Below are 12989 nucleotides of genomic sequence, written 5' to 3'. Positions count from 1 at the left end.
GCCTGTTATAGTTTGTTAAATGTGTTTGTTATGAAGAGAATGAAGCGTCAAACACAACCCAGCACTCCAAAAGCAAGATGTTTTTTTTTATTGAAAGTATAATGTACAGTATAATGACATCCGATATGGTTTGTCAACAGTGTCACTGGTTCTCAAGACATTTTCACGAGTTGAATCTGAACAATCTCCAATCGTGCTGAGCAACAATGCTCAGGCACAGTGGTAAAGTAGAGCTGCTTGTGTACTACACAAACACAATAGGCTCTATGCACATAATATGCCATTTCGGAAATAACTCTTCTTTACTTCCGGGCCTCTTCAGTACTTGAGTCAAAGTATGCTGTAGAGTAGATACTCAAATATTTACTCAACTACAGAGTGAAAGTTGCTCTGTCAAATTTGTACGTGAGTTAAAGTACTCGGGAGTGCTGGCTTACAAAAACTCAGATGTATTCAAAAGTACAATTTACAAAGTACAATGTATTTTTTTTTATACACAATACATTGCTGTATTCATTGAAATGTAGACCCCCCCCCCCCCCCCCCTCTCTAAAAAAAGACAAGTTTCAGTGGAAATAGCAGATCTACAAGTTTGGTAGCTTGCTATTTCCACCAGTCAAAAGTGAAATGTTGGTCTTTTAAATGTACATAGAAAAGTCATAATATAATAAAGTGAAAAGATAAGACTTACGCCATAATCATGACGTTGCGTTATCCAAAGTCCATGACCAAATCTCTCTAGATATTGATATAATATCAATAAAATATATTGCCCACCCATAGAAACTACTCCATTTACATGACAGCTATATCTTCAGGATTATATGGTTAATACTGTAAAGCAAGTGCTATAGTAGTGGTTAAATAGCTCTATATTCTGATAGCAATCATTGCTACTGTACAGAGTCCTTACAGTAACAGGGGTCTCCCCATCTCTCCATCTCCTAAGGACGACGCACTGTAGGAAGAGAAATACATTTTCAGGCAGGTAGCCATTTTCAGCCAATCAGGAGATTATCCAATCTCTCCCGATTGGATGAAATTGGAATCCCGACGTGAGCAATGCATTTTCTCGCTACTGAAGAGCTGGAGAGAGAGACCCCCTGCTAATGAACAAACACTCTACATAGCAACGATTAATATCAGAATATAGAGTTATCTTACAGTTATTTTACAACAACAACAAAAATCACTTAAGGAAGTCTTCAGACAGCGCCGGATACATCCCATACGAGCCATAAGGGGGCGGGGGGGCATCCCCACTTTGTGTGGGGTTGCTCAATGCCGGCGGCTGGCCCCCAAATGCTGGTGGGGCCCCGGGTGTCCCTGATGCAGGTTGGGCGCCGGCGGGGACCCCGAATGCACTTTGGGTTCCGGGGGCCCCAAATGCAGGTTGAGCCCCGGGGGCCCCGAATGCAGGTTGAGCCCCGGGGACCCCGAATGCAGGTTGGACACCGGGGACCCCGAATGCAGGTTGGGACCCGGGGGCCCCAAATGCAGGTTGAGCCCCGGGGGCCCCGGATGCAGGTTGAGCCCCGGGGACCCCGAATGCAGGTTGGACACCGGGGACCCCGAATGCAGCTTGGGACCCGGGGGCCCCAAATGCAGGTTGGGCTCCGGGGGCCCCAAATGCAGGTTGAGCCCCGGGGACCCCGAATGCTGGTTGACCCACATGGGCCCCAAATCCTGGTTGGCCCCCCGGTGCCCCGAATGCAGGTTGGACACCGGGGACCCCGAATGCAGCTTGGGACCCGGGGGCCCCAAATGCAGGTTGGGCTCCGGGGGCCCCAAATGCAGGTTGAGCCCCGGGGACCCCGAATGCTGGTTGACCCACATGGGCCCCAAATCCTGGTTGGCCCCCCGGTGCCCCGAATGCAGGTTCGACACCGGGGGCCCCAAATGCAGGTTGGGCTCTGTATGCCGGTGGGCCCCCGTATGGCTGACCACCAAAAGCGGAGTAAGCCGGAGGCTGTTCCGGCGCAGGGGCCCCGACGAGGGGCCCAGGGGTCCGCATGATGACGATGGGGAACTTGATATGCGGGTCGGACGCGTACTTCACATCTAGATAGACCTGCAGGAAACACACAGTGATGTTTGACTTCAACAAAACATAAGCATAAACGTCTTTAATGCTGTAGGAAATACCTGAGTCCCGTGGTGGGAGTTTTGGTGAATATTAAGTACCGGTATAGTTCTGGTCATTTTGTGGGTTCTGGGGGCCACTCATTAAAAATATATTAATCTACAAGTATACCGTATTATAAAATCCCATACCGTTATATATGCCTATTCTGAATGCTGTGTTATACTTCACCGTGCAACGGTGGCTTTTTTTTTCTTTCTTCAACAATCGTTAAAGGGATTGTGACATTAAAAAAATGGTTTTTGAATTGTTCTTATTTCTTTTAGGTTTTCTAAGCTCAATTGCACCCAAAAAACCTGAACTTTTAACATTCAGTAGACTTTCTGTGGTCTGGGGTTTTCTGGCTCAAACAGGTGCTCTGATTTGCCGGCAGTTTGTGATGTAAGAGCCTGCAAATCCCATATATGTCAATGGGATTTGCCAGCAGATGTCACTGTTTTCACTGTTTGCCTGTTTTCATTGTAGCTCAAAAGGCTTCCAAACCCCAAAGAAAACTCCAGACCACAGAAAATCCACTGAATGTTCAAAGTTCAGGATTTTGGGTGTAATTGAGGTCATAAAACCTAAAAGAAAAACGAAAAATAAAAATAAATTAAAATGAATGTCATAAAACCTTTAAAGCATGTGCACACAGACTTTTGATCTTCAACTCATTATCAGAGAGAACTTATATACCCTAAGCCTGTGTTCGGCTTTGAGGATGCCACAGTTGTGGATGGACGCCTCCGTCTCAGGGGGGATGGTGACGGTCCTGGAGACCGTCTGGTGACCCGAAGGCGGGATGACGTCCCCCACCTCTTTGAGGAGGTCTGAGGTGTGCACCCTCCTCGCGCCCTGCGCAAAGAAGCTGTGCTTGGCGTAGAGGCAGTACTTGGGCTTGATGTCCCGGGACGAGTCGTTCTGGATGGAGGCCACCACGTTGATCCCCTCTCCTGGACAACACACACACACACACACACACACACACACCAGGGGGGGGGAGTGTTACGTTTATTTTGTTATGGCAAATCTTGATTCCGTTTTAGTCACATCATAGTCTCTTGAATGAAATTTCCATTTTAGTAAGTCGGAAAGGTTTTAGTTTTAGTCAATCTTTTTGCCGGTCACAGTTCATTTTGTCGGCTAAAATGTATTTTAACCCATTCTGAACGGGAACCCATTTTTGTGTTGGCATCATGTTATGCTTTAGCTATTGAAAAATAGCAGATCTACAAGCTCATAGCGCGCCACCGAGTGGCGCGCTACGAGCTTGTAGGTCTGCTATTTTTGAAAAATCGAAGAACGACTGACATTTTTAGAATCTGATCTCAGGTCAGAATGGGTTGATCAGACCAGTGTGTGTCCAGTGGAAACCTCGTATGAATCTGATCTCAGGTCAGAATGGGTTAAGCGAGCCCTGATGGGAGTCGTGATGGCTCATTTTACACTTGGTTGCATGCTGAAAATGGCCGATCTACAAACAGCAGCATGGATAATAACGCGTTGAGGAGCTTGTAGATCTGCTCTTTCCAGAGCACAAAACTCGCCAACTGAACATAAAATGTCTTTTTTAAGTTCTCTCACCTTGGCAGTATCCCATCTTGTCCAGGTCGACGTCCATGGCGACCATTCCGGATGTAAACAGCTTCATCTTCTTCTCCTTGGTGTCATGTTGTGGGTTCTGGGAGAGGAAACACAAAGGACACCATTCCACTCCCGACCCACTAATGGCAAAACTAGCAAAAGCCTGCTTTAACAATCAAAACTCCACTGAAAGTAAAAATGAACAAATAACACTAGAATAATAATAATTGTAATAATAATAATAATATAAATATAGTCATACTACTACTACTAATAATAATAATAATAATAATAAGGGTAATAATAATAATACAAACTAATTATAAATGATGTTAGCCTTGTTAAATCATCTCATACCATCAGTTCAGGGTTGTGGTTGGGGACAACTTTGGGGATGAAGGTGAGTTTGACGATGTCTGTGCTGGGCAGTCTCATGGACCGGCTCAGGTGGGCCTCCAGGAAGTACTGGATTTTACCAGTTCCACCGAGTCCTTTGAAGGTGGGAGGCAATTCCCTAGTGGAAAGGATGAGAGGTACCAATCAGCCTTAATCTCTATCTACTAGGGCTGTCAAATTATCAATCCAATTTTGGATTAAATTATATGTATTTGTCCAATACTCCAATTTTCACATGTTTTAACAAAAGAATATTTGGAAAATTGCAGATATCTGGGCCATGGCTCAGCGGTCCAGGCACCTTGGCTGGTAATCCAGTCTGGCAGTGTGCCGCGGGTTCGACTCCCGATCCCGACGGCCTTTACTGCATGTCTTCCCCCCCCATCTCTCTCCCCATTTAGTCAGTAGTCCGCCTACTGTCTGTCCCTCCAACAAAATTATTAAATAAAGGCGAAAGCCACAAAAAAAAACATTAAAAAAAAAGAAAATTGCATATATGCGCTATTTTCAAATAGCCGAAGCATAAGTGGATAATGTATTGTAATAATAGTCTAAATCTATAAGTAACTAGTAACTGAAGTTTTTTGAATAATTATAGTGGAGTTAAAGTACAATATTTTCCTCTGGGATGTAGTGGAGTATAGAAGTAGGCTAATGTATGTAAGTATTGGAAGTACTCCAGTAAAGTAAAAGTAGGCCTACCTCTAAATTGTACTTTTGAAAATACATTGCATGGATGCAACTGGGACGTATCCTCAGTGATGTATCCCAAGGTCATCAGGGCACAAACTCAATACAAAGACTGTTAACTGTGAGTGGACGACCCAATTAAGCATTACACTTGCAGGGTCCATCCTGTTCAATTCATCAAAACATTTAGAGACGTACAAATAGACACTTCTATATAGTTAAAGAACAGAACAGGAATTCATCATAAGGGAAGCAAAAAGGGAAAAGAAACATATACAGTGAATACAGTTTCGAATTGCAGCCGTCCGTAGTTGCCCTTTGAGAGCGGTTTTGAAGGAGTCAAGGGATCCACATTTTGGTGGCATAGGAGCGAAAAGAATTTAGTCCCTTGTTTGTGCCGAATCTGGGTTGTACATGGTTTGTTGCACTCCCTCTGGTGTTGTGGGTGTGGACTTTGTTTTGATTAAGGAAGTATTTAGACAGGTACGTCTCACCAGGTCCACTCCTGCTCTCACCAGGAGTACAGCTAGGACCTGTGCGTTGCACCAGACTCCCAGCACCAGGACCTGTGCGTTGCACCAGACTCCCAGCACCAGGACCTGTGCGTTGCACCAGACTCCCAGCACCAGGACCTGTGCGTTGCACCAGCACCAGACTCCCAGCACCAGGACCTGTGCGTTGCACCAGACTCCCAGCACCAGGACACTTCGTTCAGGAGTGGTGGATTCGTGAGCTGCAATGGTTCTGCAGGCTTGAGTAAATGTACTTTAGTTATTTTACACAACTGGCCATCTAACATGTGTCACATGTAGATGGCCAGTGGTGGATTGTGTATAGAATAATTATTATGCACTCCGACTAGTTAGGTAAAATATGCATAGTATAATTTGTAATTGCCATCACCTGAGACCACACATGACACCCTGCATGCAACGTTGCTTGCCACCTCTTCAAGGCGCTGAGGGATCCAGCTGTTCGTGAGATTATTCTCCCCAAATAAATGGTAAATGGTGCATTTATATATAGCGCCTTTATCCAAGGCGCTTTACAACGTGTATAACATTCACCCATTCACACACACACACACACACACATTCATACACTGATGGCGGAGGAAACCATGCAAGGTACTACCAACCTGCACACACTTCGACACTATAGCTCTGGGATCGAACTCCTGAGCCACTGCCACTTGGCATCTTGTCAATAGAAAAATCCCATTGACTCAAATATTTCTCCATTCGGTGGAATATTTTATTTATTTATCTTTACTATAGAGACGAGAGGCTGCGCTATACCGAGGGTGTATACGGGCAACTGCTGAAGTAGTAGACAGCTTGGGAAACGGAAAGGTTCCCAGTTCAAACCCCGGGCTCCCCCAGAGTTGGTGTCGAATGGACGGTGTCCTTGAGTCACTGAACCCCTATATAAGTGTTCCTGATGACTTGAGCAGGTCGATGCTTTGCATCATGGCTTCCTCCGCCGTCGGTGTGTGAATGTGTGTGAATGGGTGAATGTGAAGTACATTGTTAAAGCACGTTGGAGAAATTATAAATATGTATTCTTCATATAGGTCCATTGGATGTGACTTACTGGTCAACAGGAAACTGAAAGGTGAATGGATAGACGTGGATGCCTGGGGCAACAACATTGCTATCTGAAAGAAAGAATCAAAACTCATTATCAAAAAAAACTTTCATACCTTTCATTATACAAAGGCAATTCAAAGTGCTTGAATAAAACAAATAGAGTGCAACAATGCACAGAATGCAATAGATACAATTACAATAACAGAGCATATAAATTAGAACAAATACTCAATGAAAGAAATAATAAAAAAGTGACAGCACACATATTCATTTTTTTTTAAATTGGACTTAAAAAAGGATAATGTTTTTTTTGGGGATTGTTTTGGGCATAGTAGTGAAATGCTGCTTCCATGTTTTGTTCCAACTACTGTATGGGAACAATTAATAGGCCAGCCCCAACTGACCTACGTGTTCAATCTAGGGGGTGTTCTTTCTAGCCTCGGTCCCAGCCTTACTCATCTGCGAAGAGAAAGGGTTCATAATGGCTCCAGCACGTCTGAGATGTAGCTGGGCCCAGAGCCACCGAGACATTTTATAGACAAGTAACACAATTTCAAAAATCCATTCTCTGGGAGACTGGTAGCCAAGAGTTTTAGTACTGGAGTAATATTATCAGATCAGTAATTGTCAAAGAGGTTTTCTTGAGAGTCCTGTGAGCAAACCATTAGGCCTACAGTAATCCAGTCTACTGGAAAGTGTACAATAGGTCCCAGACAAAACATGAAAACAAGCTAGGCCTACAATATCTTGATGTTGGCAGTTCACTTACATGGTTTCCCACACTCATCGGTCAATAGTGGTTGACAATCCTCTTTTGAATCCTCTTCTGAAAAACAAAAAAAACAAAAAACAAAAATTATATATCGGTATATATAGGGCCTATATCATTTAAAAAAGGGAAAACCGCTGCCAAGGAAGGGACTGCACACTCCAGGGAACAGAGACGGTCCATTGGTCCGATCGACAAATCAAACGCAGCTTGCGGAGTCAGTTCAGTCAGACAACCTCAAGGGGGGTTCTTGCCATGTCCATGCCCTCGGGCGCATATACACGTGTATTACTAAGGTACTACACTCATGCTCCTTCCTACCTGCCTATGTTGACGTGGCAGTCAGCTGACCATTTGTCATGTTATTTAAGCTCACCTCAGTCTCTGTTCTTCCTGCTGTCTTTCTCCTGCTGTCAGCGTCCCCGGACCGTTGGTATGCGCCTGTTTGCTCCCACCGCCTCCCCAGCACCACCAGTGGGCTCTGCTTCATCGTTCCCCATGGGGGGGTTATTGTATATCTATCTCCCTGCTCTTATGTTTTATGTTGTTGCTAATCATGCCGAGCAGGGAGAAATCCAGCAGAGCCGAACGCCAAGTCAAATATCATATGCACACTTGTTACTCATGCTGCAATAAATATTGTTTAATCGTGAGTTGTCTGACTGAACTATACCTCAAACCCTCACCCTCACCCTAACCTCCCCCGGGGCAGACACCTAAACCTAACCTGCACCCACCCTCTCCCGACCCCCAGCGCACCTCGGACCAATGCTCCTTCGGAGCAATGGTCCGTCGGATCATAGGGTGCTTCCCCAACTTACTGTATCAACTTATTTATTAGCATGACGCGATGATCAATAAGTTGATGCCGTAAATTGTCCGTCTCTGCATGGAGTGTGACTGCATCCCTTCCCTGGAAGGTCCCCCCCCCCCCTTTTGAAGTCTATGCCTGCTAACTATGCTGACTTGCACCTGGCTCCCACGGGTCTTTTTGGATGTGCAAGAGTCCCTTTTTTGTCTCATTTAGGCATAGTATGTGTGTAATTGTGTTAGTAAATGTTACCACAAAAAAGCTACAGATGTCCCTATACCCACTTCCCACCAATGCTGTAGGCTATATACATTTACGTAGGCTACGTTCAATCAAATCATGCATATTTTACAATAACTTTTTTTTTCTTTTTACATTTTGAGAATTGGGAACAAAATATAGCTACCGGTATGCATGCACTTACCTTGTTCTTTTTGCTCTCGAATAAAGAACTGTTTGAGGCTAAAGTATTTCTCTTTAGATGAATAGGACACGGTGACTTGGCCGTGCCTCTCAGACCAAAATACCTTCGCCTTGCCTTTAAACTTGATCCACAGACTCTGGATGTGGCACTCTTTGGCCAGCTCCACTTTGATCTGGCCCGTTACAAAGTCTCCATTAGTCCAAGTGTCCTTGTCATTGTTGTTGGGGTTGTGGCTCACGCTGAAGCTCTTCACTGTTTTCGACATTTTTTCCCATAAAAAACAATGCTTTTCTCTTTTTTTGTCTTCTTTTTTTTGTTGCATAAAAATGATCCCGACACATGCAACAGATCAACAGCAGCTTTCACTGTTCCCTTTAGTTATTATGGGTGTGTTTTGATCCTATCACCCGAAGGAACGACGCGCTGTGATTGGCCAGTTTGGTTGTTCGTGAAGATATAAAAACAGGAAAAACTGGTTTGGATGGGGGCGCTGGAAGGTATTTATACCAGGGGGAGCTGAAGGGTCGCGAGGCCGCGCGAAAAATGTGAGAAGCCCCTGACTGCAGCCCGCAGACCCCGCCCACACCCCCTATGGTTACACCCAGCCCCTTGAGTGAAGGGTACAATACTTATTAATTATCAATGTTTATAAGTTAAATACCGAAATTAAACTAAAAATAATTATGTATAAATTAGCCTATATTTTATTTAAGACATAGTAAAAAATCGCTAATCAAAAAACCATAGGCTACCTACTACTGATTAAAATTCTTAGTAATAATGAATGTTTATAGTTTAATATAATATAATAATACCGAAATTATTTATAGGCCTAAATGGTAAATGGTGCATTTATATAGTGCCTTTATCTAAATAAATCTAAATCTATCTAATCTAAATCCTGATATAAAAAGCTTGTTTCATGGTAGGCCTAATCAGGGCCGGATTTAGCCAGCCCCACTAAGGTGGGCAGACAGAATTTGGGGTGTCAAACCACCAAAATGCATAGAAAACTATATGCTATCATCATCAGTTCATCTATCTTCTCTTTGACCAACAGTATGCTAACCCAATTGCCCTTCCTGCCACTACCCTCTGCATTTACCCCGGGCTTGGGACAACTTGTGCAACACAGGAAATGCTTTCTCGTATGTCTTCATGGGTTTAGACACAGTGGCCAGGTCTGTTTCGTTTGGACAACATAAGTTCCCTTTTCAGAGTTGCGTAGTCTGTTCCAGTTCCAGTAAGAGCATGCAAAGGCTCCAACAAGGTTGAGTCTAGAAATCTCTCAGAATAGGGTACAAGGCTTGATATGGTATGATATGATTATGATACTATTGACATACTTTTGACTCCACTATACCTTTCTAAGCCTTATATTTCAAATAGTGAAACTAGCAGATCAACAAACTTGCAGTTTCTTTTTTAACGTCTACATTTTAATATAGACAGAGTTTTAAAGGCCTGCGCACTTACATTATTGTAAAAGAAAGCACTCCAGTACTTCAACTCACGTACACATTTGACAGATAATATTCCACTTGAGTCGTACTTTGACTCAAGTACTGGGGTTGGTTTGTTGTTGTTGTTCATCCATGTCTGACTATATATTTGTAGATTTCTCATTTGCCAAGATGACCAAGTTCTTTTTTCTTTCGTGCAACATGGTGCGACGGTAGGGGGTTAGGACACGTGCCAGTGTGGAGAAGGAACTCTCACATGACGCTGAAGACACACCAATTACAAGGGCTGTCACATACAACTTGTGCAACACAGGAAATGCTTTCTCGTATGTCTTCATGTCATAGAGTATATATACTCTAAGCTTCATGTGTTTAGACCATAGAGTTATGCAAGTGGACGGGAGGAGAACTTGGGTGTCTTCTCTATTGTATATATACTCTAAGGTTTAGACACAGTGGCCAGGTCTGTTTCCGTTTGGATAACATAACTTGGCCAACTTTGGCTTTGCAACAATGAGTTCCCTTTTCAGAGTTGCGTAGTCTGTCCCAGTTCCAGTAAGAGCATGCAAAGGTTCCAACAAGGTGGAGTCTATAGAAATCTCTCAGAATAGGGTACAAGGCTTGATATGGCTGTCATTAGGTCTAAATTCTTCTTTGAGAATCTGTTTTCCATCTCTGAAATGGCCCTGTCGAGGATGCTGAGCAAGGATCTTTTTTTTTGAGAGACTGAGAGGGGGTGATGGTGGGGTTATCAGTATCTGTATAGCTGGGGTAGCCCCAGACCTCACTTTGACCCCATATTATTGCTTATAGCAGCTTTAAGTAAAAGTAGCAATACTGCAACATATACATATTCTGTTAGAACTAAAAGTGTGGAATTCAAAATGTACATAAGAAAAAATACAAAAGTATTGGCTTAAAAATGTACTTACAGTAGGCCTATACCAAAAGTAAAAGTAGGCCTACTAAGTAGGCCGATAAACTTTATTTTCTTTGTGTTTGAGCATATAGAATTACTCCTGCTTCGTGGATCTGTTGCTGGAGGCGTGGTTATGTGTAGGAGGTTTTCGACGCGGCTCATTTTCTTCAGTGTGTGCTCTGTGTTGTGTTCTGAACACTTCTCTGTTCTCTGTTCTTTTGCGGTATGGGTTCATTGTTGGGTCTAAAAATGCTGCGCAGTGCCCACCCAATCAGAAACGCTACAGATATTTTGTGATATTTTTATAGGCAAAAAAATAAAGGATCCCCATAACTTTTGATTGGGTGGGCAGGACGCACGTTTGGGTGGGCTGTGCCCACCCCTGCCGCCCCCCCCTAGAACCGGCCTTTATTTCTATTATTTCTAGTATTTAATTATCAATGTTTATAAGTTAAATACCGAAATTAAACTAAAAATAATTATGTATAAATTAGCCAATATTTTATTTAAGACATAGTAAAAATCGCTAATCAAAAAAATCATAGGCTACTACTGATTAAAATTCTTAGTAATAATGAATGTTTATAGTTTAATATAATATAATAATACCGAAATTCTTTATAGGCCTAAATGGTAAATGGTGCATTTATATAGTGCCTTTATCTAAATAAATCTAAATCTATCTAATCTTAATCCTGATATAAAAAGCTTGTTTCATGGTAGGCCTATACAATGTCTTATAACAATGGAATCAGCATGATATAACGTAATAATGGAAAATTCCATACAGATTATGACATCAATAGTCCAATAATAATAATACTAATACTACTACTACTACTACTACTACTACTACTACTACTACTAATAATAATAATAATAATAATAATAATAATAATAATAATAATAATAATAAAGTTGTGCAATTGCTATAGTCTGGCAACCAGATTATTGCCCACTCACAATATGTTGCGTAATGTTGCGCAACAGTATGTGACTCTTATTGTGTTGTTGTTTGGGTTAGATTTCTTTAAACCTGGTGCAGGTGAAAGTAAAACTACAATAGGTTTTTGCTGTCTCGTCATGTTGTGTCTGTCAACTCACTCGCTGTGCATTCTGCATTCAGCATGCTCTGATAGACATGTCAAACAAATTCTCCTCTCCACCAGTAGGGGGTGCTGGAGCACCCTCCGCACCCCCCTTCCAGCACTGGTTATGGCATCATGTCATTTCAGCGGACCCCATCAGTATAGCCTACCCCTGCATTGTCTTTTCTCCTAGATTTATCCTGGCTGGATTTGGTATCAAACTCCCCATATTCACCGAAACACAGGAATATCTCTGCTGTCGGGAAGAAACCTCTAACTCCAAAATGTACATTTTTCAGGAAATGAAAAATTTAAATACACATTTTTCAGGAAATTAATAAAACCTTATATTTTGAAGAGGTTTTGTCCGAAGCAACACACAGACGTAAAGGGTATTCAATAGCACTGATTTATGGAGTTAGGAGGTTTGCTCCCAACAGCAACGATAGGCCTATGTTAAAACTGGTTTCTTGGGGAGGACCCCTAGACCCACAAATTGAGACCCTGTCCAACGTTGTGATTGGCAGGAATAGTGTTCAAATGGTTTAATAGTCCCCTAAATTAGTTGGATTTCTGTTTTTAAAGCTCTCTTGTCTCTTTTCCAGCTAGTTGCATTATAATGGCTGAAACTGTAGGTATACCCATCAATTTCCAAAGCTATAGTAAAGCAAGCCTGATAAAAGTATCAAATTCCCAAAATTCACCATTACATCTACTCTGTGAAATAAGTTTCCCCACAGTGCATGGCATGGTCCATGCAATGTTGGCAGCCCTGGGCAGTGCCGGTGTGAAGTCGGCATGGTTCTTCTAGGCATGGGCACGACAGGGGGAAATGCCCCACCAAGAGAGAGAGGGGGAGAGAGAGATAGAGAGAGAGAGAGAGAGAGAGAGAGAGATAGAGAGAGAGAGAGAGAGAGAGAGAGAGAGAGAGAGAGAGAGAGAGAGAGAGAACACACTAGCACAGGGAGTGAGTCATCATCAATTCATAATAATAACCTTTATCAGCTCAGAGTAGGCCTACAGTTTTTTTTTTTTTTTGTTCTTTTGGTCGGGACAGTGTATATTGATGAACATTACATTAATATGTGCAGTCACGTGTAATTATACCAGATTTAGCAAAACTTGCTTATTTCC

General features: G+C 42.7%; 1 protein-coding gene across 1 annotated transcript; it reads right to left on the bottom strand.

The window, feature by feature from the left end:
- Positions 1-65: 65 nt before the first annotated feature.
- LOC308316763 (uncharacterized protein) lies at positions 66-8771 on the bottom strand. The gene is made up of 7 exons (XM_080765531.1): positions 8386-8771; positions 7151-7207; positions 6386-6449; positions 4064-4220; positions 3707-3803; positions 2819-3075; positions 66-2071 (listed from the first exon to the last, which is right to left on the bottom strand). The coding sequence occupies exons 1-7, from the start codon at positions 8705-8707 to the stop codon at positions 1190-1192; spliced, it is 1836 nt and encodes a 611-aa protein (XP_080621657.1). The 5' UTR covers positions 8708-8771; the 3' UTR covers positions 66-1189.
- Between the last annotated feature and the right edge of the window lie 4218 nt (positions 8772-12989).

The sequence above is a fragment of the Protomyctophum bolini genome (assembly GCF_963924005.1).
Source record: "Protomyctophum bolini genome assembly, chromosome: 6".
Classification (NCBI taxonomy): Eukaryota; Metazoa; Chordata; class Actinopteri; order Myctophiformes; family Myctophidae; genus Protomyctophum; species Protomyctophum bolini.
The sequence above is the reverse complement of the archived record's forward strand: the minus strand, read 5'-3'. Positions and strand labels throughout refer to the sequence as shown.